Consider the following 27064-nt stretch of genomic DNA (forward strand, 5'->3'; position numbering starts at 1 on the left):
ATAAAACCTAATGAAAATATATATATTCCACTCGGCCGCGTTGGACTGTATACATTTCCAATCAATTATTAGTTACGTATTTGGATTGTTATTGATTATTACAGTTTCTGATATTGCTGTGGTTTTTCACATAATTAATTTCAACAAAATATACACTTATTTGGACAACATTTGTTTGACTTTATTTTATTATATGCCTATAAAAAAACTGGGTGATGTTGGATTGCATAAAAAATATTGGAAATAACGAAATAGTAATGGAGAAAAATGTGGAACGCAAAGAACCATGAAAGTGTTAATCATTCACCTGGTAGCTGTGTCACCACCTAGGAACATACAGAGAGTATCTAGTATCTGTATGTTCCTAAGTCACCACCATACCTTGTGCGTTTGGTTGGATCATTGAAATGAATGTAATACAAATACCATAGGTGCGCCCTAGATCTGTTTGATACAGTTAAATACAAGGGGACCGTCACCCCGCTTGGCAGGAGGTCTGAAAGGAGGACAAGGATTTGTTGGTTGGAGACAAGCAAAACCAAAGATGAAAAGCACGCGGAAAATGGGTGCAGCCACTCACACAAAAGACCCCTTGCTGTAAACAGCGTTGAGCTACAAAAGAACAGCACCCCCATCTTCCTTTAAATGACCCCCCACGACCCCCCTTTCTCTGGTCGAAGTGCATTGTGGGGAAAGTCGTTGCCATTCGACCTCTGTAGGGCCTGCGCGGACGCAGCTAGAACCCTGAAATTCATTATGCGTTTTAAAGCTTTATTTATTTCCGCATAACCTACATACTCTCACCAGGAGGCCAAAGTAGGAAAAAACGATAAACAGACATTTAATTCGGATCCGCAACATAGAATACTTTAATATATCGACATTAGTCGATAGGGATATTGTTAAGAAAGTGGTATATTTTAATATATTAAGAAAATGTCTGGGGAGAGAAACCGCAGGTCGCTGGCGTTCAGAGGAGGTGGATTAGCCGTAACCGGTTCCAGTGGTGTCGGGGGGAGCAACAGTAACAGCTGGGAGGCCCAGGCCTGTCAAGACCCAAATTTGAACGGGAACAGACCAGATCAAGAAGAGGATAGGGATCTGGGGGCAAAAGGACCATCGCAAGAGAGAGTGGAGGGTGGGGGATCTGTCAGCGATAGCACAGAACCAGAGGCGGAGGAGGAAGAGGACCCGGAAGGGGGCAACTGGGCAGACGGGAACGGAGATGATCGTGTCGGTTGGGTGGCAGTAACTGTCAGAAAAGACGAGTCCAGGAAAGGGAGTAACTGGACAGCGGGTAACGGCCTGAACAGGGAGGACAGAGGCGAAGCGGGGAGCGGGGGAGACGGGGAGCAGGAAACGGGTGGTGCCAGGAAGTCTTGGGTAGAAATGAGACCGCAGACGTTACTCCAGAAACATTCGCCATTCCAAGCATCATGGCGACAGGAGTTCCCATGGCTCAAATTTTGCCAGGAGACGGGACTTATGTCTTGCTCCTGGTGTCACAACATTGCCACTAAAAACAACGACGAGCTGGTGAAAGGCAGTCGAAATTACAAGCGGGCCTTGCTTTTGAGACATCACCTGTCTTCTGAGCACGGAAGGAATGATCCGACCAAGCAGGTAAAGTGTCTACAGCGTCATTTATGGTTATCATTTTGAGTTGTGTCTAACTTAGCTAATATTTACGCACAGCTGAGTTTCAGTTCCCTTGCAGTTCCATTTCCCCGCGAGAGGCTATCCAGCTGGCTTCCTAGTTCGCTAACGTTAGCTACTTTTTAGCTAGCTTCTTGCTAGTTCTAATCAGACGTGTTTGATAGTTAATGGTAGCTAGCCTACCCAATGCTCCCATGTTAATCTAAATACCTAGCTACAGCTCACGTTTATTAAAATGTGCTTAATGGTGACATTTATACAGAAACCAATTACTAGCGAAACAAATATGACTAGCCTGTAGCCCAGTGACAGTGTGACTCCCATTAACTTGCTATTCCACGTACAAGTAATGGGAGTCACATTGGTGGCTAGCTACCTTAGGGTGTTATTATATATATATTTCCATAGCTTCAGGGACAGTACACATACTAGCTAGCTATCTACTGTTAACATTTGCCTGGAGTTGTATGTTTTCTTCTGTGCCAGAGTATAATGCACTTGTAACCATTCAACAAACGCTTTTGTTGCCCCAGCAACTACCTTGGTTGATTGCTAGCTTGCTTTGCTAGCTGGTGAACCGCACCCCTGCCCCCCTCCCTTCTCTGTTCTGCTTTGCACATTGGAGAGCAGAATGCAGAATGACCTCTGGCGCATTTCTCCCCTCCCGTTGGAGCAGCTAAATTAGAGGCATTGTGCTAGATGACTCCCCAGAATCCATAGATGGTGTGTCACGGGCTAGGTTGGACAGGAGGAGAGGTAAATCAAGTCCAAGCAGCTTGACAGCTAGCTACCCCTTCATACCCTCCCTTCCAGACCCACATGCAATTCTCTCTGTGAAAAGGTTACAATAGGTTCATACACTATATATACAAAAGTATATGGACACCCATTGGATTCGGCTATTTCAGCCACACCCGTTGCTGACAGGTGTATAAAATTGAGCACACAGCCATGCAGTCGCCATAGGTAAACATGGGCAATATAATGGACTCAGTGACTTTCATCATGGCACTGTCATAGGATGCCACCTTTCCAACAAGTCAGTTTGTCAAATTTCTGTCCTGCTGCCCCGGTCAACTGTGTGTGCTGTTATTGTGAAGTGGAAACGTCTAGGAGCAACAATGGATAAGCTGCGAAGTGGTAGGCCACACAAGCTCACAGAACGGGACTGCAGAGTGCTGAAGCGAGTAAAAATAATCTGTCTTCAGTTGCAACACTCACTACAGAGTTACAAACTGCCTCTGGAAGCAAAGTCCGCACAATAACTGTTTGTCGGGAGCTTCATGAAATGGGTATCCATGTCCGAGCAGCCACACACAAACCTAAGATCACCATGCGCAATGCCAAACATTGGCTGGAGTGGTGGAAACCTTGACTATTGGATGTTCTTATAGGCACTATAGTATTGCCAGTGTAACAGTATAGCTTCCGTCCCCCTCCTCGCCCCTACCTGGGCTCGAACCAGGAACACATCAACAACAGCCACACTCGAAGCATCGTGACCCATCACTCCACAAAAGCCGCGGCCCTTGCAGCGCAAGGGGAATAACTACTCCAAATCTAAAAGCGAGTGACGTTTGAAACAGTATTAGCGCACACCCAGCTAACTAGCTAGCCATTTCACATTGGTTACACCAGCCATTAGGCTGATAGGCTTGAAGTCATAAACAGCGCTGTGCTTGCGAAGAGCTGCTGGCAAAACGCACGAAAGTGCTGTTTGAATGAATGATTACGGGCCTGCTGCTGCTCAGTCAGACTGCTCTATCAAATCAGACTTAATTATAACATAATAACACACAGAAATACGCGCCTTTGGTCATTAATATGATCGAATCCGGAAACTATCATTTCGAAAACAAAACGTTTATTATTTCAGTGAAATACAGAACCGTTTGGTATTTTATCTAACGGGTGGCATCCCTAAGTCTAAATATTACTGTTACATTGCACAAACTTCAATGTATGTCATAATTACGTAAAATTCTGGAAAATTAGTTCGCAATGAGCCAGGTGGCCCAAACTGTTGCATATACCCTGACTCAGCGTGCAATTAACGCAAGAGAAATGACACAATTTCACCTGGTTAATATTGCCTGCTAAACTGGATTAGTAGTTATAACTAGTAATTATGATTGATTGTTTTTTATAAGATAAGTTTAATGCTAGCTAACAATTTACCTTGGCTTCTACTGCATTCGCGTAACAGGCAGGCTACTCGTGGAGTGCAATGGTTAGAGCGTTGGACTAGTTAACTGTGCGGTTGCAAGATTGGAACCCCTGAGCTGACAAGGTGAAAATCTGTCGTTCTGCCCCTGAACAAGGCAGTTAACCCACCGTTCCTAGGCCGTCATTGAAAATAAGAATGTGTTCATAACTGACTTGCCTAGTTAAATAAAAAGGTATATATTTTTTTTGTTATGAAAACTTGAAATCGGCCCTAATTAATCGGCCATTCCGATTTAATCGGTCGACCTCTAGTGCCCACTGTAAAGTTTGGTGGAGAAGGAATAATGGTCTGGGGCTGTTTGTCATGATTTGGGCTAGGTCCCTTAGTTCCAGTGAAGGGAAATCTTAATGCTACAGCATACAATTACATTCTAGACGATTCTAACTTTGTGGCAACGTTCTGGGGAAGGCCCTTTCCAGTTTCAGGATGACAATGCCCTTGTGCACAAAGGGAGGTCCATACAGAAATGGTATGTTTAGATCAGCACAGATCCCCCGACCTCAACCCCACCGAACACCTTTGGGATGAATTGGAACGCCTACCGCAAGCCAGGCCTAATCGCACAACATCAGTGCCGACCTCACTAATGCTCCAATTGCTGAATGGAAGCAAGTCCACGCAGCAATGTTCCAACATGTAGTGCAAAGCCTTCCCAGAGGAAGGAGGATTTTATAGCAGCAAAGGGGGGATAAACTCCATATTAATGCCCATGATTTTGGAATGCGATATTCGACGAGCATATGTCCACATACTTTTGTTTATGTAGTGTATGTATGCTGGCAGCAGCATGGGTTGTCATGGCACCATCTGGACCTTGTCAACCCATACAATTTATGGGTTAATAGTTGTTTTTATGGTATGTTTTAAAAAATATATAATTACCAAGCTATACATTGTCAGGTTGTATGTACAGAAGGACAGAAACCATGACAGACCATCACCAAGGGTTCTTTCCCCTAGGCTTGATATCAACGATTGATTACTTGATGATGTTCCCAATACCAAAATGATGAATGTGTATATTGCTGCAAATAAATCACTTTTGGAATATTCATCATAGGACTATGAAACACCCTCTGGGTGAGATGGAACATTCCACTTGTGTAATTACAAAACCTGCCCAACACCATTGCTACCCAAATACAAAGCAATTATTAAAATCCTATCTTACAATGTTGTTAGCTACTGTAGTAATTACAGGGTTTTTACACAGGGTTAAAGAGTAATCACAGCAGTATATAAAAAAAACTACAGAGCCCAGTTTCCTATGTGACATCTACGCCCTATCACCTCTTATACTGACTCTGATTCAAGCTGTCAGGGGAATTAAGAGCATGCAGCCACAATTTGACTCTAATTTGTCAGTGAAATGCAAGAGGATTGGATCACACTGCCAGACCACCAGGGTTAGTTCAGTCCGATATACGCAATCACTAATCAGAATGACTTAAAGTGAAGGGATCCACTAACTTGTACACATCACTAATTAGGAAGGAAAGCAGTGGGAGGAGGGATTAGTGAAGAAGTAGTCCTCCTCCCTGAAAACAAGACTACCCTGGCTGCTTGGTTAGGGATAGCGAGGGATAACGCAGTAGCTGCCTTATCCACCATATAATCAAACACTTTCCTACAGCCTAATTTCATTTCGTAGCTTTGGAAGAGAAAAAAAATTGGATGCCTTTAAAATTTATTGAATTTCTGTGCAGTTGTTAATGTCAAAGTTTAAATATGCAAAGATGATTTTCCCTGTGGTGTTTTCCCCCATATATAGTAGCCTAATGCTGTTTTGAATATAATTCCTGTGTGAACTACATTGTGGCAGCACATGAAATGGCATAATTTTCTTCACCCAATTCCAGACCAAAGTCTGAGGGGGGGGGGACAATTCATCCCTGGAATCCGTCAACCCAACGAGGAGCTATTTGCATTGTTGGGAGGCCTGCTCCCAACCCACACCTTAGGGCCAGACACACTGCCGCATTGTTCTAGCATCTGGGAGACGGTCGGGTTAGGGGAGAGTATGGAGCCAGCTGGCCTCAGGGTAGGGATGGGATGGTAGATGGATGGTAGTGTGTAGTCACGTTAGCCCAGGGCCCTTGGTAAGTTTTTATTTTCTGGGATATTGTTCCACAAATTCTACTCTCTGTTTTAAGAGGAAGTGTTTTATATTTGTACTCCTGGATGGTGAGAGATTAGTCAACAGTAGCCTACATCACACAGTTAAGGACTGGTAGGTAGATCTACTGTAAAAGTCGTTTCAATCTGTTTGTATCGGCCTAGGCTGCATTTGCAGTCCATTTTAATAATCCGTTGATAGTAATAGCCTAAACACAGAATTTCACCTACAGTGCATTCGGAAAGTATTCAGACCTTTTCCACATTTTTGTTACGTTACAGCCTTATTCTAAAATGGATTCAATAGTTTCCCCCCCTAAATCTCCACACAATAACCCATAATGACAAAGAAAAAACTGTTTTTTAGAAATCTTTAGAACATGTTATAAAGCTGATATTACATTTACATAAGTATTCAGAACCTTTACTCAGTACTTTGTTGAAGCACCCTATGCCAGCAGCATACCACCGTGCATACCACTGCTGGCTTGCTTCTGAAGCTAAGCAGGGTTGGTCCTGGTCAGTTCCTGGATGGGGGACCAGATGCTGCTGGAAGTGGTGTTGGAGGGCCAGTAGGAGGCACTCTTTCCTCTGGTCTAAAAAAATAAATAATATCCCAATACCCCAGGGCAGTGATTGGGGACACTGCCCTGTGTAGGGTGCCGTCTTTCGGATGGGACGTTAAACGGGTGTCCTGACTCTCTGAGGTCATTAAAGATCCCATGGCACTTATCGTAAGAGTAGGGGTGTTAACCCCGGTGTCCCTGCTAAATTCCCAATCTGGCCCTCAAACCATCACGGTCACCTAATAATCCCCAGTTTACAATTGGCTCATTCATCCCCCTCCTCTCCCCTGTAACTATTCCCCAGGTCTTTGCTGCAAATGAGAACGTGTTCTCAGTCAATTTACCTGGTAAAATAACGGATAAATAAAATAAAATAAATAAAACCCTTGGCAGCGATTACAGCCTCAAGTCTTCCTGGGTATGATGCTACATGCTTGGAAAACCTGTATTTGGGGAGTTTCTCCCATTCTTCTCTGCAGGTCCTCTCCAGAGATGTTTGATTGGGTTCATGGCCGGGCTCTGGCTGGGCCCACTCAAAGACATTCAGAGACTTGTCCCTAATCACTCCTATGTTGTCTTGGCTGTGTGCTTAGGGTCGTTGTCCTGTTAGAAAGTGAACCTTGGCCCCAGTCTCAGGTCCTGAGGTCTCTGGAGCAGGTTTTCATCAACGATATCTGTACTTTACTCCGTTCATATTTCCCTCGATCCTGACTAGTCTCCCAGTCCCTTTAGTTGAAAAACTACCCACAGCATGATGCTGCCACCGCCATGCTTCACTGTAGGAATGGGGCCAGGTTTCCTCCAGACGTGAAGCTTGGCATTCAGGCCAAAGAGTTCCATCTTGGTTTCATCAGACTAGAGAATATTGTTTCTTATGGTCTGAGATTCCTTTTAAGTGCCCTTTGTCATATTCCTTTTACTGAGGAGTAGCTTCTGTCGTGTTCTTGGTCACCTCCCTGACCAAGGCCCTTCTCCCCCGATTGCTCAGTTTGTCCAGGCGGCCAGCTCTAGGAGTCGTCTTGGTGGTTACAAACTTCTTCCATTTAAGAATGAAGGAGGCCACTGTGTTCTTGGGAAACATCAATGCTGCAGATTTTTTTGGTACCCTTCCCCAGATCTGTGCCCCGATACAATCCTGTCTCGGAAAACCTGTTTTCACTTTGCCATTATTGGGTATTGTGTGTAGATTGATGAGATTATAATTTTTTTCGAATCCACTTTAGAATAAGACTGTTGTATAATGACATGTGGAGAAAGGGAAGGGTCTGAATACTTCCTGAAGGCACTAGATTTCATTTAGATGATGAACGTCAACGGGCCTCCAGCCTACCAGTACTCCAACCTCATGTTTCCACCATAACATCACTGGGCCTGGCTCACAATAAATGGCCACGTCAGAGGTTCGTCTTCTCACCATGGTATTCTCATTTGGACTCCGCCAGAGCAGAGACCTGCCGATCCAGCAGCACTAACACAGTCCGTAACACGTGGCACATCTGGATGAAGGATGAGCCGAGTATGGAGCCAGAGAGAGTAGTGTCCTAGCCTGGCTCCCGTACCGCCATACTGCAGCCCAGCTCACACAGCCTAGGCCTACATGCAGCAGTGTAGCAGGCCTGTACCCCAACCATTGTGACCAGTCTCAGTTACTGTGGCAGTTATTATGGTTAAAACTGCCTGAATACCAGGACGTATCCCCACCATTGTGACCTGTCAGTTGTTGCATCTTGTTAATCCAGTGAATGTGTAATAGCAATAGTCACTTTTACCCCTACCTGTACATATTATCTCTACTACCTCGTACCCCTGCACATTGACTTGGTACCGGTACTCCTTGTATAAAGCCTCGTTATTGTTATTCGTGTTCCTATTTTCTATTTAATTTGCTAATTGTCTTACTTTATAACTGTGTTGTTGGGAAAGGCTCGTGAGTAAGCATTTCACGGTAAAGTCCACACCTGTTGTATTCGGTGAATGTGCCAAATAAAATTTGGTTTAAAGATCGTAAATATGCCTCTTTATGCAACCAGGAAGCAGGCGATTTCACCAGAGATGGTTAATCTGCCTGCTCACCCTCCTTCCGTATACACACGCCTTTCAAAGTGTCAATGCCACACCTCTCCAAATACTACCCATCCTGTTAGGGCAGAAAATAAGGTGACCGACTCTCTGGCATTGAGCCCATTGTATGGTTGTGTGGATGATTGAATCATTCTGCGTCTTCCTTCCTGTTATCCTATTCAGGGCTTAGCCCCTCTTAGAGAGCCACATGCAGCCCGTCTCCCTTACACACACACACACACACACACACACACACACACACAAATGTCAATTCAGGGCCTTTCTGGTTAAGTGGGAGCAAAGAGCAGAGCAGGCACAGAGGAGCCAGGGTTTAGCTACTGTATCTAATAAGTGTGTGAGTGCAGGGCCATACAAAGAAACCCCAGTGAGGCACAAAGCAGCACTGAACAATGAGCCTGCAAGAGAGGAGAGAGCCTGGTATTGTGAGGGTAAATGGGGTGACCTGGCTCTATCTCTTCTTCTCTCTGCTAGCTCTCTCTCGCCCTCTCTCTCCTTTCCTCTAGACCTGGTAACGCTAAGCAGGAACAGAGTGTCTTGCTGCTCCTGATAATAACCCCGATCATGCCTGCGCAGACAAGGGCTTCTAGTCACTCAGAGTAGGGAGGGGGGTGGGGACCTCGAAGAGCAGAGAAATGGATTTAATATAAATTACTTGAGCTGAAAACCCAGCTGTGTAAGGAGAGTGGGGTGGGGGAGAGAGAATGCAGGGCTCGAGCAATGTAAATTACTCAGGATTAGGACATCTGCTATGCAATTCCAAACTAGGCAGAAATGTATGCAGGCAGTGTGTTAGTATAGTAACAGTTATGTCAGTCAGTGCAGTGCTGTGTACTCCCTCTCTCTGGCTCTCCTCCGTACCAGCTTGGCCTGCTGCCCTGGATGGGAAACTCCCATGTTCGGATAGGGAAGATAGAGGGAGGGATGGAGGTAGAAGAAGAATGAGTTTCTCTCCCATCAGCCATCATATTGACAGATAGCGGGTGGGGTTTTGGGACAATTAAATCTGTTTCCGTCTGTTTTGATTGGTTATAACACCATTAGCTGCTGTCACAGACTCAGATTAGGCCCTATTCCTGGACACACAAATCGGCGTGATCTGGGAACCTGCGCCATAATTTTCTGCAAAAGTGGGAGTAACAGTAACCTAAGCAGCTCTCTGACTGTATTTCAGTCTACTTTGGAAGTAGTTACCACATTTCCAGTTCCAGGTGAAGCAACACCTCCCCCATTATGGAGCCAGTCAGACCAGTTTCACCCCTGCCAGGTGCATCTCTGTCATTGTCCCTTTCCTTTGTGTGTCCCTAGCCATTAATCCTGCTCATCTATTTGTTTCTCTCTCTCTCGTTCTCTCTGTGTGTGTGTTGTCTACCAGGAGCTGGAGCGGCCTGGCTGTGAGGACCCCCCCCAGGGGACAGACATGGAGACAGAAGACTACTACAGGAACAACAAACCTAACCAGGACTCCTACTGCTACCAGCTGCTGCAGGAGCTAAACAAACAACGCAAGGGAGGAATCCTCTGTGACGTCAACATCGTGGTGAGTGGAGAGGTGTTCCGGGCGCACAAGAACATCCTCGTGGCCGGGAGCCGCTACTTTAAGACCCTCTACTGCCTGACCAAGAGCGAGAACACTTCTTCATCATCCTCGTCATGTAACCAGACGACCACAGTCACCGACACCCACCTCGACGTGGCGGCAGTGGCAGGTTTCTCGGTCATCCTGGACTTCCTGTATAGTGGTAACCTCCTGCTGACCAGTCAGAACGCCATCGAGGTAATGTCCGTGGCCTCCTACCTCCAGATGACAGAGGTGGTGGGATCGTGTCGGGGGTTCATCAAGGAAGCCCTCAACATCAGCATCAAGCAGGAGGCCCCCGACTCAGTGGTGGTGGATTACAACAAGAGGAGAACGGTGGCCAAAGACGGAGCTGGACAGGTGGGCTCAGACGGCAGCACAAACAAGAAGCCTGGGAGTAACTTCTGGGCCACCAGCATCCTGTCCAAGCTGTCAATCAAAGCCAGTGGTCATGTCCAGGATGGGGAGCAAGCAGGGGGAGGCAGCGTAAAGGAGGAGCCCAGTGACGTGGAGCTGTCTGCAGGGGAGGGCTGCACCCTGGGAAGCTCCAGCTGGGGCTGTGAGAACTCATCCGAGTCTGCTGAGAACGAGCCTCCGAGCGTTCCGGGACCGGGGCCGGTGTTCGTCTGGAACGAGCCAGCTCCCGGGGCTGCGGCGGGCAGGGTGGTGGCGGTGAAGAGGGAAGGTCAGAGGGTGCCGGGGAGCGGACGGAGGAAGAAACAGATCACGCGGCGGTTCGTCTACAACATCCCACCAGAGCCAGAGGAAGGGTTTGATGAGGGGATGTTCATCCAGCCCTCAGCCTCCTATCCCAGGGAGGACTTCTCCTTCCTCTCTGAGAACGCCGGTACGTCACCTTCTCACACCAGTTCTTTAGGTAGTCAGACCAAGCACTCAGTCCCACAACTGACTACACATAAACCCGGGTGGCGCAGTGGTTAAGGGCACTGTACTGCAGCGCCAGCTGTGCCACCAGAGACTCTGGGTTCGCGCCCAGGCTCTGTCGTAACCGGCCGCAACCGGGAGGTCCGTGGGGCGACGCACAATTGGCCTAGCGTCGTCCGGGTTAGGGAGGGTTTGGCCGGTAGGGAAATCCTTGTCTCATCGCGCACCAGCGACTCCTGTGGCGGGCCGGACGCAGTGCAAGCTAACCAAGGTTGCCAGGTGCACAGTGTTTCCTCCGACACATTGGTGCGGCTGGCTTCCGGGTTGGATGCGCACTGTTAAGAAGCAGTGCGGCTTGGTTGGGTTGTGTATCGGAGGACGCATGACTTTCAACCTTCGTCTCTCCCGAGCCCGTACGGGAGTTGTAGCGATGAGACAAGATAGTAGCTACTAATACCACGAAATTGGGGAGAAAAATGGGTCAAATTCAACAACAAAAAAACAAAAGAATAGTCCCCAAACTGCAAAATCCCACCCATCTGGCAGGCTTGAGCAAACGCTGGTGGTGTTTGAAAGATTTCGAATAGTATTTGAACCCAGGTCTGATCCAGACTAGAGGTCGACCGATTATGATTTTTCAACGCCGATACCGATTATTGGAGGACCAAAAAAATGCCTATCCCAATTAATTGGCCAATTTTTTTTTATTGTAATAATGACAATTACAACAATACTGAATGAACACTTATTTTAACTTAATATAATACATCAATAAAATCAATTTAGCCTCAAATAAATAATGAGACATGTTCAATTTGGTTTAAATAATGCAAGAAGAAGAAAGTAAAAGTGCAATATGTGCCATGTAAGAAAGCTAACGTTTAAGTTCCTTGCTCAAACCATGAGAACATATGAAAGCTGGTGGTTCCTTTTAACATGAGTCTTCAATATTCCCAGGTAAGAAGTTTTAGGTTGTAGTTATTATAGGAATTATGAGACAATTTCTCTATATACGATTTGTATTTCATATACAGTGGTGAGAACGAGTATTTGATACACTGCCGATTTTGCAGGTTTTCCTACTTACAAAGCATGTAGAGGTCTGTAATTTTTATCATCGGCACACTTCAACTGTGAGAGACGGAATCTAAAAAAAAATACAGAAAATCACATTGTATGATTTTAAGTAATTAATTAGCATTTTATCATCATTTATCATATTATTAGCAGCCTGTATGGCCAGCCTGTCCTTTTTAAGTCGGCCCCACTCCTGTCCTCATCCTGCCGCACCATACCTCAGAAATCCTGGGTTATCTCTGACTCTATGAGCCTGTCACGGCCACACACACACGCGCACACACAGGGCCAGCTCTGCCCCCATTAAGCAGTGTGCTGTTTGGAATGATATCATGCATTGAGGGGGGATTTCAGTCCTGTTGCAGGATAAGGAAGTAAAGCAGGGGACACATTCTTACTCCAGGTTCCTTTAAACGCAACACAAATCTTCTTCTCACATGTTTTATTGTGGCGAGGGGTGTTGCAACTCGGTGTGTCATCATTAATGAAGCAACACAATTCCCAAATTTGGCACTCTGACCTCCATTTCTGTCTCTCTTCAGCCTAGATCTATGTATTAGAGATGCTCCAGTTCCCCTGTAACTGTAGTAGTATGGGTTACTATGAGGAGAATCTGCGGTTTAGCATTAGTGCACAATATATTTATTTACCTTTATTTTAACTGGGTCACCGTTGAGACCAAGATCTCTTTTGCAAGGGAGCCCTGCATATACACTATTTACAAAGTAGAATACAATATAATACAAATATTCCAGAATAACAATCACATTCCTCAGCAAGGAGGTCCCCACTCCCCAATCAACATTTTAAACTGCCAGAGAGGCACCAGAACATCCAGTTATAGGGAACTCTGTAGATTGTTCCATACATGGGGTACAAATAAATTGAAAGCAGATTTACCCAACTTTGAGGAGACCAAAATTATTGTTATTTTTTAACATTTTGCAATGGATAAATGAGCATTTCTTATTGGATAAGTCTCCCCGTTTCAATCTGTTTTCTTCTGTTTGGTGCCGAATGAACACTACCTAAGCTTCAGGTGACCAGAGGTCCATTCCTCTGCTTTACCATAGCAGAGTTTCTGGATTTATGGCTTTAAATTCTAGGTTCCTCTCTAAACAAGGCCGTTGGATTGTTTTAAAGTGCGGGCTGCCTGGTTGCTGCCTCTTTACACACACACTAAATAACCTCCCAATCCATTGGAGGTGCAAAGCTGTCAGGGTCTGCCCCTCCCTCCCTCCCTAATCCCCCCTAATGCACTGGGGCTGTCCTTACCATTCCAAATATTGACCCAGGCAGGCAGAATAGAGAATGGGACCAGTGGTCAGGTACTTAACAATGGGCTCTGAGGGCCAGGCCCAGAGCTATGGCTAATTAAGCCTGTTCAGTGTAACATGACCCTCAGTGAAGGGCTGAGAGCTTCATCCTGGCTTAATCCACAGCCCAGTGGGAGAGGCTGGGAGAGGCTGCTGAATACAGTGGCCTGGCTAGAGGAAGTGTTCTACAGACAGACAGGCAGGCAGAACACCGGCAGCTCCAGGGTCGTATTCATCAGGGATTAGGCACCAAACAGAAAACACAAAAGCAGAATGAAACAGGGAGGGTCTACCTCCACGACTTGTCCAATAAGTCATTTTTTAAATGTATTTTTAAAACATTTTTCCTACAGTGTGCCCTGCTGTACACGACCCTGGGGATAGGTCTGTAAACGGGGGGGGGGGGGGGATTGTGGGGCCTGGTCTTTTGTGTACGTAAGGTAGTGTCCTTCTGCCCCCCCCAAACCTTTCAGTCCCTCTGATCATCTCTTTGTTTCTCCTCTCACAGAACTGGCCAACCAGATTCAGTACAGCCTCCTACAAGACTCCTCCCAGCAAGGAGAGTCCTGGGAGAATGGTAAGATCTCTTCTTGTATAAGCTGCATGTACCTACTATTATACACTCTAGTAGTTGGCTTAGTATCGGTTCAGAAATATGTTCAGACTTTGGTACTTACAGATTAGAGATTACTATACTTATGATCGATTTTGTTTTCAAACCTTATGTCATGAACCTAACTTGGTGGATGGTTAATATGATTGTGATCAGTGATCGGAAAAGTTCTTCTAAGTGGCTCTGGATCGGAGTGAAACGAGTAAAATGTAAATATCCCACAAGGTGGTGGAACACACTGTATCCTATTGAACACGATCAGCACAGGTGACCTGCTTTTCCTCAGCCCCCTGGCAACCTGGCCTGCTTGACAACGCTTTGTGTCCCGGCACAAACAAAGACAGAACCCTATCGTTCAGGTGGCTGTGCTGTGGCACCGAATAGCACAGAGCCTTGCCAAATCAATCAGTTAACTAGTCACTATCTATAGCTATCCCTGGGGTTGTTTAGTAGTTCGTGTGGTGTTATGATTCCACTTTTTCACATCATAGATTCCTCAAATATCTTTCTTCACAATTGTGTAGTTGCTTATCGAGGCTGTAATTTTTGCCCACTTTAATTTGAATCCTGTTGATATCTTGTGAAATGTGTTCATAGCAGCCGAGGCACTGCATTTCCAAACATTTTCTTCAAGATTCTTTCCTTCCTACACGAATCTGAAATGTTTTATGTCAGTGGGTTAATGGTAAAACAATGACATGTTTTCAGTAGGGAAATCACATTACACTTATTTTGTTATGTCCCCTAGGCAGTAGTTGCCATGGCAACTGACCCAGTTTCTAGTATTTTATGGGGGTAACTCTGAGTGACTGTTTTCCCTTTCCATAAACACCATGGTAACATGATATCCCCTCACTAGGGACCCCACCACCACACCCAACAGCTCCTCTCTTCTACTGAGAAGTGAAGAGCAAAGGGGTTGTACCACCAGAGACCTGGGTGGCTTGTTAACTAACTGCTCCAAATTCCTCCCTTCATTGTCTGTCAAATGTGGGTTTGAGCAGCTGAGTAGAAAGCAGCCTCCTGACTCATAACCTGTTTGTGTTTTTCTTCTCAGGCGAGTCGTCCGACACGGCCCTGAATAAGCTCAAGTGTCCCCATTGTAACTACATCGCCAAGCACCGGAGAACACTAAAGAGGCACCTCATCATTCACTCCGGCGTCCGCTCCTTCAGCTGTGATATCTGTGGCAAGCTGTTCACCCGCAGAGAGCACGTCAAGAGACATTCCCTGGTAAGACCCTACACACACATCACCGTGTCATAGCCTCCCTCTACACTGTCACCTTCCCATCAAGAGACATTCCCTGGTAAGACCCTACACACACATCACCGTGTCATAGCCTCCCTCTACACTGTCACCTTCCCATCAAGAGACATTCCCTGGTAAGACCCTACACACACATCACCGTGTCATAGCCTCCCTCTACACTGTCACCTTCCCATCAAGAGACATTCCCTGATTAGTAGAGGGCCTGAAAGGGAACATCACCTCCCCCCAAACATAGCTGTCCTCTTCCACATTCTCACCTTCCCCCAGACACCTGAGTAGGGTTGCAAAATGACAGTTACTTTCTCAGAGTCAAGATTAATTTCTGGTTTTCCAGAAATCCTAGTTGGAAGATTATTGTATTCAGGATGCAATTATCAGGAAATCCTGAATCTTCCAACCAGAATTTCTGGAAAACCAGGGTATTTTGGGAAAGTTACCACACCCCCTCAGTCCCTAAAACACCCTGCACCTAGGTCTACCTCCACACCCCCTCAGTCCCTAAAACACCCTGCACCTGAGTCTACCTCCACACCCCCCCAGTCCCTAAAACACCCTGCACCTAGGTCTACCTCCACACCCCCTCAGTCCCTAAAACACCCTGCACCTGAGTCTACCTCCACATCCCCTCAGACCCTAAAACACCCTGCACATGAGTCTACCTCCACACCCCTCAGTCCCTAAAACACCCTGCACCTGAGTCTACCTCCACACCCCCCAGTCCCTAAAACACCCTGCACCTAGGTCTACCTCCACACCCCTCAGTCCCTAAAACACCCTGCACCTGAGTCTACCTCCACACCCCTCAGTCCCTAAAACACCCTGCACCTAGGTCTACCTCCACACCCCTCAGTCCCTAAAACACCCTGCACATGAGTCTACCTCCACACCCCCTCAGTCCCTAAAACACCCTGCACCTGAGTCTACCTCCACACCCCCTCAGTCCCTAAAACACCCTGCACCTGAGTCTACCTCCACACCCCTCAGTCCCTAAAACACCCTGCACCTGAGTCTACCTCCACACCCCCTCAGTCCCTAAAACACCCTGCACCTGAGTCTACCTCCACACCCCCTCAGTCCCTAAAACACCCTGCACCTGAGTCTACCTCCACATCCCCTCAGACCCTAAAACACCCTGCACATGAGTCTACCTCCACACCCCCTCAGTCCCTAAAACACCCTGCACCTGAGTCTACCTCCACACCCCCCCAGTCCCTAAAACACCCTGCACCTAGGTCTACCTCCACACCCCCTCAGTCCCTAAAACACCCTGCACCTGAGTCTACCTCCACACCCCCTCAGTCCCTAAAACACCCTGCACCTGTCTACCTCCACACCCCCTCAGTCCCTAAAACACCCTGCACATGAGTCTACCTCCACACCCCCTCAGTCCCTAAAACACCCTGCACCTGAGTCTACCTCCACACCCCTCAGTCCCTAAAACACCCTGCACCTGAGTCTACCTCCACACCCCCTCAGTCCCTAAAACACCCTGCACCTGAGTCTACCTCCACACCCCCTCAGTCCCTAAAACACCCTGCACCTGAGTCTACCTCCACACCCCTCAGTCCCTAAAACACCCTGCACCTGAGTCTACCTCCACACCCCCAGTCCCTAAAACACCCTGCACCTGAGTCTACCTCCACACCCCTCAGTCCCTAAAACACCCTGCACCTGAGTCTACCTCCACACCCCTCAGTCCCTAAAACACCCTGCACCTGAGTCTACCTCCACACCCCCTCGGTCCCTAAAACACCCTGCACCTGAGTCTACCTCCACACCCCTCGGTCCCTAAAACACCCTGCACCTGAGTCTACCTCCACACCCCTCGGTCCCTAAAACACCCTGCACCTGAGTCTACCTCCACACCCCTCGGTCCCTAAAACACCCTGCACCTGAGTCTACCTCCACACCCCCTCAGTCCCTAAAACACCCTGCACCTGAGTCTACCTCCACACCCCCCAGTCCCTAAAACACCCTGCACCTGAGTCTACCTCCACACCCCCAGTCCCTAAAACACCCTGCACCTGAGTCTACCTCCACACCCCTCAGTCCCTAAAACACCCTGCACCTGAGTCTACCTCCACACCCCAGTCCCTAAAACACCCTGCACCTGAGTCTACCTCCACACCTCGGTCCCTAAAACACCCTGCACCTGAGTCTACCTCCACACCCCCTCGGTCCCTAAAACACCCTGCACCTGAGTCTACCTCCACACTCCCTCGGTCCCTAAAACACCCTGCACCTGAGTCTACCTCCACACCCCTCGGTCCCTAAAACACCCTGCACCTGAGTCTACCTCCACACCCCCTCGGTCCCTAAAACACCCTGCACCTGAGTCTACCTCCACACCCCCAGTCCCTAAAACACCCTGCACCTGAGTCTACCTCCACACCCCTCAGTCCCTAAAACACCCTGCACCCTGAGTCCTTCAGACACCCTCGCTTGCCTCTAAACACCATGTCCTTGTAACCATGTCATCTTTGATTTCCTTAATTACTTGTTTTTAAATCACACCACCTCCCTCTTCAAAACATTATCACACACACCCATCCATACTATGTCTCCTGTCTCCACAAACCCGCTCTCCCCCTCCATCACTCTGTCCTCCACCCTCCCCTTCTCTCTCCCCCTCATCACTGTCCTCCACCTTCTCTCCTTCCTCCACCTTCCCTCTCTCTCCCCCTCCATGACTCTGTCCTCCACCTTCTCTCCTTCCTCCACCTTCCCTCTCTCTCTCCCTCCATGACTCTGTCCTCCACCTTCTCTCCTTCCTCCACCTTCCCTCTCTCCCCCCCATCACTGTCCTCCACCTTCTCTCCTTCCTCTACCTTCCCTCTCTCCTCCTCATCACTGTCCTCCACCTTCCCCTCTCTCCCCCTCCATGACTCTGTCCTCCACCTTCTCACCTTCCTCCACCTTCCCCTCTCTCCTCCTCATCACTGTCCTCCACCTTCCTCTCTCTCCCCTCCATGACTCTGTCCTCCACCTTCTCTCCTTCCTCCACCTTCCCTCTCTCCCCCTCCATGACTCTGTCCTCCACCTTCTCTCCTTCCTCCACCTTCCCTCTCTCTCCCCCCATCACTGTCCTCCACCTTCTCTCCTTCCTCTACCTTCCCTCTCTCCTCATCACTGTCCTCCACCTTCCCTCTCTCTCCCCCCTCCATGACTCTGTCCTCCACCTTCTCTCCTTCCTCCACCTTCCCTCTCTCTCCTCCTCTGTCATCACTGTCCTCCACCTTCCTCTCTCTCCCCCTCCATGACTCTGTCCTCCACCTTCTCTCCTTCCTCCACCTTCCCTCTCTCTCCCCATCACTGTCCTCCACCTTCTCTCCTTCCTCCACCTTCCCTCTCTCTCCCCCTCCATGACTCTGTCCTCTCTCCTCCACCTCTCTCCTTCCTCCACCTTCCACCTTCCTCTCTCTCCCCCATCACTGTCCTCCACCTTCTCTCCTTCCTCCACCTTCCCCTCTCTCCCCCATCACTCTGTCCTCCACCTTCTCTCCTTCCTCCACCTTCCTCTCTCCCCCCATCACTCTGTCCTCCACCTTCTCTCCTTCCTCCACCTTCCTCTCTCCTCCCCCTCCATCACTCTGTCCTCCACCTTCTCTCCTTCCTCCACCTTCCCACTCTGTCCTCCCCCCCATCACTCTGTCTTCCACCTTCTCTCCTTCCTCCACCTTTCTCTCTCCCCCATCACTCTGTCTTCCACCTTCTTTCCTTCCTCCACCTTCCCTCTCTCCCCCATCACTCTGTCCTCCACTGTCTCTCCTTCCTCCACCTTCCCTCTCTCTCCCCCCATCACTCTGTCCTCCACCTTCTCTCCTTCCTCCACCTTCCCTCTCTCTCCCCCCCATCACTCTGTCCTCTATTCCGACAGAACTTGAACAGAGCATTAACCTTTGTCTCGCTCTCTCCCCCCTCCCCATCCCTACAGGTGCACAAAAAGGACAAGAAGTACAAGTGCATGGTATGTAAAAAGATCTTCATGCTGGCGGCCAGCGTGGGGATCCGGCATGGCTCGCGGCGCTACGGCGTTTGTGCGGAATGTGCGGAATGTGCAGATTCCCACCAGGCCACACAGGAGGGCCTGGAGTCCCTGGAGGGGTTCGTCCGTGAAGATGATGACTTCGAGGAGGGGGAGGAGCCTGACGAGGACATGGCTGAGGAGGGGGAGGAGCCTAACGACAACGACCAATCCAACTGGGAGGAGGGTGACACTGGTGCTGCCCTTGAGAACGAGTAGTGACTTGCTCAGATAGAAACAAAATAGTTGACGAAATTATACATTTTAAAAAGCTGGTAAACAATCAAAGTGCTATCAAACCTTGAGGTTATTTACACGGTTCAGTGTATGAGACAAAGAGAAGCTTTGGTAGCGAGGGACTCCAAGATGTACAGATATTCTATGTGTCAGACTCTGAGCTTAGTGCTCACTAGAGAAAGAGAAAAAAATGAAATATTGAAATCAGGTTTATGGTGCTGTATTTTATTTTGGGGGGGAGGGGGTTGGTTGTGTACAGCGGTTTAAGTTACGATAGGCCAATCATCTTTAAAATAAATGTTAATTATTTAATTTATGAAAGAGAAGTTATTATGGTCTTATTAAATATACTTTGTTTTCTGTTTTGTTGTAAACTGCTATCAGAGAAGTTCCCTTTCAGATTTGGACTTTCTGTCAAGTCTGAAAGTATATTGTTAGCTGCGTGTTTTAGAATAAAATACGTCAAAGAGAGAGAGAGCATTATTTGCCGACAGGAAGATTTTATGTTTAGATGCTCTGAACATTATAATTTTATCTTTTATCTTTTCCATGCACAAATCTTGGAACCAAAAAATCTGTTTGTGACTAATTTATCACAGCCATATTTATGAGTTTAATTTAAGTGGGCTGTGCTATGTGCCAAGCAGAACGCACACCAAGATTTAGCAGGAAATAAGAAAACTACTGAAAAATGCAGAGAAAAAATATGAAAGGGATACTTGGGTATTTTGGCAATGAGGACCTTTATCTACTTCCCCAGAGTCGGATGAAGTCGTGGATACAATGTCTATGTCTCTGTGTCCAGTATGAAGGAAGGTAGAGGTAGTTCCACAAGTCAATACTAACTCACTTTAGAACAATGACTGGAAGTCTATGGGTATCTACTCACCTGCTAGCAGATACCCATACACTTCCTGTCATTGCGCTAACGCTGGTTAGCATTGGCTCTCGACAGTAACTTCCTTCATAATGGACACGAGACAAAAAATAGTATTCACCATTTCATCGGACTCTGGGAAAGTAGATAAGGCCTCATTACCAAAATCTTGTTGTATCCCTTATAAAGCAGAGAGGAAATAGAAAGTGATTCATACAAAAGCAGTGAAAGGATATGGGGAAATGTTATTTGCTAGCTTTGTATGAATCACAGCACCACACAGTAACACTTTATAAAGCATTTTGACATTAATTTAAAGCTTGAATTTTGCCAAATGATGGAAATGATTGGTGCTGTAATGCTTATGTCGCAAAATACTGGACCTACGGCTGTATATGATGTTTCTAATCATGAAGCTTGAAATGACTCAGTTATATGTATTAATCAGCTCTCTATAGAACACTGTTGTGCTATTGTCTTTTTTTATTTAATGCTCACACACTCACATACCATTTTGGAGAACTACAGACAGTACTGGACCTAAGTTAAGAAGGTAACTTTATATATATATATATATATATACATGGTTTATGTTAGGTACTGAGTATATATATATATATGCTATTATTAACTTGAACGTTGGGTGTAAGGTGGTATTTGAAGAGTGCCGATAGATCATTATATCTGATTTATGAAGTCTGAAAGAGAAACTCCATTTTCAAAAGTGATGATATTTTTACAATCAGTTTTTATTGAATTTGTTAAGTCCTTTTATTTTGTCTGCCAGGTAGGAAAACACTTTGTTAGATATAAAGTGAAGCTCTATGGCCATCATAGACATGCACTTACTTATTTTTTTGGCGTTCATGAAAATCATTTAGTCTTTGTTTGCTTCCCCAAAGAAGGTCTGAATGGAACAATATTAAGACAGTCTTTTCTCTTCCATGCGGAACATTTTTTAAGACATTTTGTTATTTAATATTATATTGACTCCAAAATGCAATCAAGACTGTTAATTTCTATCTGTTTGTCCAAACCAAATAGTTTATCATTGTTGAGATGATGTATTAAAAAAGCCAGGTAAATTCTATAGTGTGTAGATCCTTGCTTGTGTATGTAATCGTCAGATTTAAATGTTTTTATAAAAAAAATAATCATTCACTTTACCCTAGATACATATATAGTTTTATTTGTCCTTTACAAAGATGTATTTACTTTTCCTTTTTATTTCATTAAGAACATATTTTATAAGAAATATGGATTGTTTGAAATGTAGGAACAGCAGTTTCTGTCCATATGCAGTGGATATATATTGAAGTGCTAAAATTATACAGAAATGTTTGATCTCCCTTTTCTCAAAGTGGAAATGTATTTAAAGGAAACCTATAATAAGTTTCTCATCCCTGTTTGTAAAATATGATTTACCTTCAAATCACTGTGGGAAAAAAAAATGTAAGTAGTTGATTTTACTTAATGGAACACACAGTCCGCTGCAGTCAGCTTGTTTAAAACCTTGGCCTGGCTTTGTGTCGTGTCTTGGTTGCATTCAGAAGGCACACAACGGAAAACAAGTGAAACGGGGAGTTCCTATGCTATCTGTACTTGTCCAATAAGAAACACTGGTTTTTGTTTTCCGTTGCAAAATGCGTTGCTACGTTGTGCCCTAATGAACACAACCCTAGCCTTCCTTTCCTCTCTGGGTCTGTGTGTGTGTGTTCACACCTGTGTTTTTATACTATCCTTTGACTCCCTTACTGTACAACCGATGATCTCAAGATGATGTATTGTTTTAGATTTTATTATGCTGTACTATAATGGACAAAACAAACAAAACACTAATACAGAAACAAGCTTTTTTTAAAAGGTGTATTTTTCAACTCTCTTTTCAAACTACAGTGATGCAAAACCAATGGGCCTTTCTTGGGCTCAACCCCAAACACAAAACAAGTCAGGTTACTCTTTATATGTTTTTTCAAGGTTTTCAAAATTAAATTCTCCTTTTTCTGTTTCAATTGTACTACTGTTCCTCTATAATACATTTTAAAAAATAAAACTTTGATAATGCTTCAACTTAATCTCTGTTTAATTTGTAAATGTTTTTGAATCACATGACTTTATAGTCTTGCACCTCTCTGTAAAGGACAGGACAGACCATAATGAGCGTTGGTTATGTGCAGCCGTCCTGACAAAGCTTGGTCCTGGGGACATGGAGGAGCAGGCTATCGTTTGACCTGAGGGTGCGGGTGGGGTTATTGAGGGAGAGGGGTTCTTGGAGATAAGGAGGAGCAGGCTATCATTTGACCTGAGGGTGGGGGTGGGGTTATTGAGATAAGGAGGAGCAGGGTTCTGACCTGAGGGTGGGGTTATTGAGGGAGAGGGGTTCTTGGAGATAAGGAGGAGCAGGCTATCGTTTGACCTGAGGGTGGGGTGGGGTTATTGAGGGAGAGGGGTTCTTGGAGATAAGGAGGAGCAGGCTATCGTTTGACCTGAGGGTGGGGTGGGGTTATTGAGGGAGAGGGGTTCTTGGAGATAAGGAGGAGCAGGGGTTGACCTGAGGGTGGAGAGGGGTGGGGGTGGGGTTATTGAAGGGGTTCTTGGAGATAAGGAGGAGCAGGGCTATCGTTTGACCTGAGGGGGGGGTGGGGTGAGGGAGAGGGGGGTTATTGAGGAGAGGGGTTCTTGGAGATAAGGAGGAGCAGGCTATCGTTTGACCTGAGGGTGGGGTGAGGGAGAGGGGGGAGATAAGGAGGAGCAGGCTATTGAGGGAGGGAGAGGGGTTCTTGGAGATAAGGAGGAGCAGGCTATCGCTTGACCTGAGGGTGGGGTGGGGTTATTGAGGGAGAGGGGTTTGAGATAAGGAGGAGCAGGCTATCGCTTGACCTGAGGGTGGGGGTGGGGGTTATTGAGGGAGAGGGGTTTGGAGAGGAGGATCGTTTGACCTGAGGGTGGGGTTATTGAGGGAGAGGGGGTTCTGAGGGTGGGGGTGGGGTTATTGGAGGGGTTCTGAGATAAGGAGGAGAGGGTGGGGGTGGGGTTATTGAGGGAGAGGGGTTCAGGGGCTGGAGATCAGGTCGATTTGACCTGAGGGTGGGGGTGGGGTTATTGAGGGAGAGGGGTTCTTGGAGATAAGGAGGAGCAGGGCATTTGACCTGAGGGTTGGGGTTATTGAGGAGAGGGGTTCTTGGAGATAAGGAGGGTTTTGACCAGGGGTTCTATCAATGAGGGCAGGAACCAGTTTGACCTGAGGGTGGGGGTGGGGTTATTGAGGGAGAGGGGTTCTTGGAGATAAGGAGGAGCAGGCTATCGTTTGACCTGAGGGTGGGGGTGGGGTTATTGAGGGAGAGGGGTTCTTGGAGATAAGGAGGGGCATTTCCATTAATACACTGGAAAATCAGCAGGAGGGTTTTGAGTTCAATCAATGAGGCAGGAACCAGTGATGGAGGGTGTTTGATGGAGGGTGTTTGATGGAGGGTGTTTGATGGAGGGTGTTTGATGGAGGGTGTTTGATGGAGGGTGTTTAATGGAGGGTGTTTGATGGAGGGTGTTTAATGGTGAGGGAGAGGTGTTTAGATGGAGGGTGGAGGGTGTTTGATGGAGGGTGTTTGATGGAGGGTGTTTGATGGAGGGTGTTTGGTGGAGGGTGTTTGATGGAGGGTGTTTGATGGAGGGTGGAGGGTGTTTGTTGGAGGGGGTGGAGGGTGTTTGATGGAGGGTGTTTGATGGAGGGTGGAGGGTGTTTGATGGAGGGTGTTTTGGTGGAGGGTGGAGGGTGTTTATGGAGGGTGAAGGGTGTTTGATGGAGGGTGTTTGATGGAGGGTGTTTGATGGAGGGCGTTTGATGGAGGGTGTTTGATGGAGGGTGGAGGGTGTTTGATGGAGGGTGGAGGGTGTTTGATGGAGGGTGTTTGATGGAGGGTGGAGGGTGTTTGATGGAGGGTGTTTGATGGAGGGTGTTTGATGGAGGGTGGAGGGTGTTTGATGGAGGGTGTTTGATGGAGGGTGTTTGATGGAGGGTGTTTGGTGGAGGGTGTTTGATGGGGGTGTGTTTATGGAGGGTGGAGGGTGTTTGATGGAGGGTGTTTGGTGGAGGGTGTTTGATGGAAGGTGTTTTATGGAGGGTGGAGGGTGTTTGATGGAGGGTGGAGGGTGTTTGATGGAGGGTGTTTGATGGAGGATGGAGGGTGGAGGGTGTTTGATGGAGGGTGTTTTATGGAGGGTGGAGGGTGTTTTTATGGAGGGTGGAGGGTGTTTGATGGAGGGTGAAGGGTGTTTGATGGAGGGTGAAGGTTTTTGATGGAGGGTGTTTGATGGAGGATGGAGGGTGGAGGGTGTTTGATGGAGGGTGTTTTATGGAGGGTGGAGGGTGTTTTATGGAGGGTGAAGGGTGTTTGATGGAGGGTGAAGGTGTTTGATGGAGGGTGTTTGATGGAGGATGGAGGGTGTTTGATGGAGGGTGTTTGATGGAGGATGGAGGGTGGAGGGTGTTTGATGGAGGGTGTTTTGATGGAGGGTGGAGGGTGTTTTATGGAGGGTGGAGGGGGTGTTTGATGGAGGGTGAAGGGTGTTTGATGGAGGGTGAAGGTGTTTGATGGAGGGTGAAGGTGTTTGATGGAGGATGGAGGGTGGAGGGTGTTTGATGGAGGGTGTTTTATGGAGGGTGGAGGGTGTTTTATGGAGGGTGAAGGGTGTTTGATGGAGGGTGTTTGATGGAGGATGGAGGGTGTTTGATGGAGGGTGTTTTATGGAGGGTGGAGGGTGTTTGGTGGAGGGTGGAGGGTGTTCAGGATGTATTGCAGCTTCTAGAGAATCCTGCCAGGGATCCCGATGAAGGGTGTGTTGCAGCCGGCCTTGAGGAGATAAAGGCATGGACCAGCTTCCCTGCATCAGACTGAGTGAGGGTGGGACAGAGTTTGGCAATGTTCTTGAGGTGATAGGAAGACGCTTTACACTGTTGGCTGTCAAAGGTGAGGGAGGAATCAAGCTTTACACCCAAATTGGAAAGTTGCATAAGACTCAATGCTGCAATCTAGTGGTTAGGTTGGGAAATAATCATTCAGTGATGAATGTTTTATCCTCGCCACAAGGTGGCAGCACTTCGCCTCTTTATCCTCTGTGTTACAACCATAGACATTCAGCAAGGACATAGAGCTAGCTACACCTCCTTGGTTACAGTAAGTCAACACATCTCTGGTTTGGTCATCTCAGCACTGCCAACACTCACAGACACAGAAATAGTTCAGCATTATGTGAAGGGGAGTTTCTATAATTTATCCTTAGATAAATGTTTGTGTTACACAACATTCAAAGTTAGTTTAGTGGTCCTATATTATTGTGAACTCCTGCAATGATCTCAGCAATAACCTGTTGCTGGGTTTGACAATTAGGACTACTGTAAATTTCTTTACATTAGGAAATGTTTATGTTGCTTTTGTAAGTATGGGTGTTTGTTTATGTGTTCAGTGTGTGTGTGTGTGTATGTGTATGTGTGTTTTGCGTGCGTGCATGCGTGTGTCCATCCGGGTCCGTCTTGTGTGTTTGTGTGTGTGTATGTACACACAAACACACACTCATCAAACAGCCCTGGGCAGCCCGCCACCACAGCCACACACTGACCCATTCTTTGGTGTGTGTGAGAATGGCGGGGGAGTCCTTTCAGGCTCCTTTGTGTGGGTGTCTGTCAGCGGTGTGGTCTGAGGCAGGCCCTATTGTGGCCCACCACTGTTCCTTATTGACACAGGACCCTCTCTCTGCATGTTCCCAGGCTCCAACCCACCGCCGTGGCTGTGTGTTTGTGTGTGTGTGTTCGTGTGTTTCTGCTCTGAATGGCTGAAACTTAAACCAGATCCTCGGAGCATGGTGGAAGTTTGTTTTCTCTCCCTGCTCCCTTCCTCAACACATTGTCTAGTGGCGTTCAGCTTGGCACTCATATTTCAATCTAAACTGTGGCGTTTACATTGAAGGGACTCAGGTAATCATGTGGTCACAGCTGCAGCTGCTGACAGGTCCTCCACCACCCATTGAGAACATCCTGAATAGAGACACACGTACGTTTACACATGAGCACACACACAGCCTGGAAATGACACCTACGCACACGCATGCGCACACACCAACACATACACACAGCCTGAAAATGACACCTACGCACACGCATGCGCACACACCAACACACACATGCACGCGCACGCACGCACGCACGCACACACACCAACACACACACACAGCCTGGAAATGACACCTACACACACGCATGCGCACACACCAACACACACATGCACGCGCACGCACGCACGCACACACACCAACACACACACACAGCCTGGAAATGACACACGCACACACACACACACGCACACACACACACACACACACACACACACACACACACACACACTCACACACACACACACACACACACACACACACACACACACACACACACACACACACACACACACACACACGGTGTACTGGGCTGGCCTGGTCACTGTAAGGTGTACTGGGCTGGCCTGATCACACATCCACCAAAGTTGCTGAAACA

General features: G+C 47.2%; 1 protein-coding gene across 1 annotated transcript; it reads left to right on the forward strand.

The window, feature by feature from the left end:
- The first annotated feature begins 686 nt into the window (after positions 1–686).
- LOC115128647 (zinc finger and BTB domain-containing protein 10-like) lies at positions 687–22593 on the forward strand. Its single transcript, XM_065017912.1, has 5 exons — positions 687–1623; positions 10019–11069; positions 14009–14077; positions 15171–15346; positions 19320–22593. The coding sequence occupies exons 1-5, from the start codon at positions 937–939 to the stop codon at positions 19626–19628; spliced, it is 2292 nt and encodes a 763-aa protein (XP_064873984.1). The 5' UTR covers positions 687–936; the 3' UTR covers positions 19629–22593.
- The last annotated feature ends 4471 nt before the right edge of the window (positions 22594–27064 follow it).

This window comes from Oncorhynchus nerka, linkage group LG4 (genome assembly GCF_034236695.1).
Source record: "Oncorhynchus nerka isolate Pitt River linkage group LG4, Oner_Uvic_2.0, whole genome shotgun sequence".
NCBI classification, from domain to species: Eukaryota; Metazoa; Chordata; class Actinopteri; order Salmoniformes; family Salmonidae; genus Oncorhynchus; species Oncorhynchus nerka.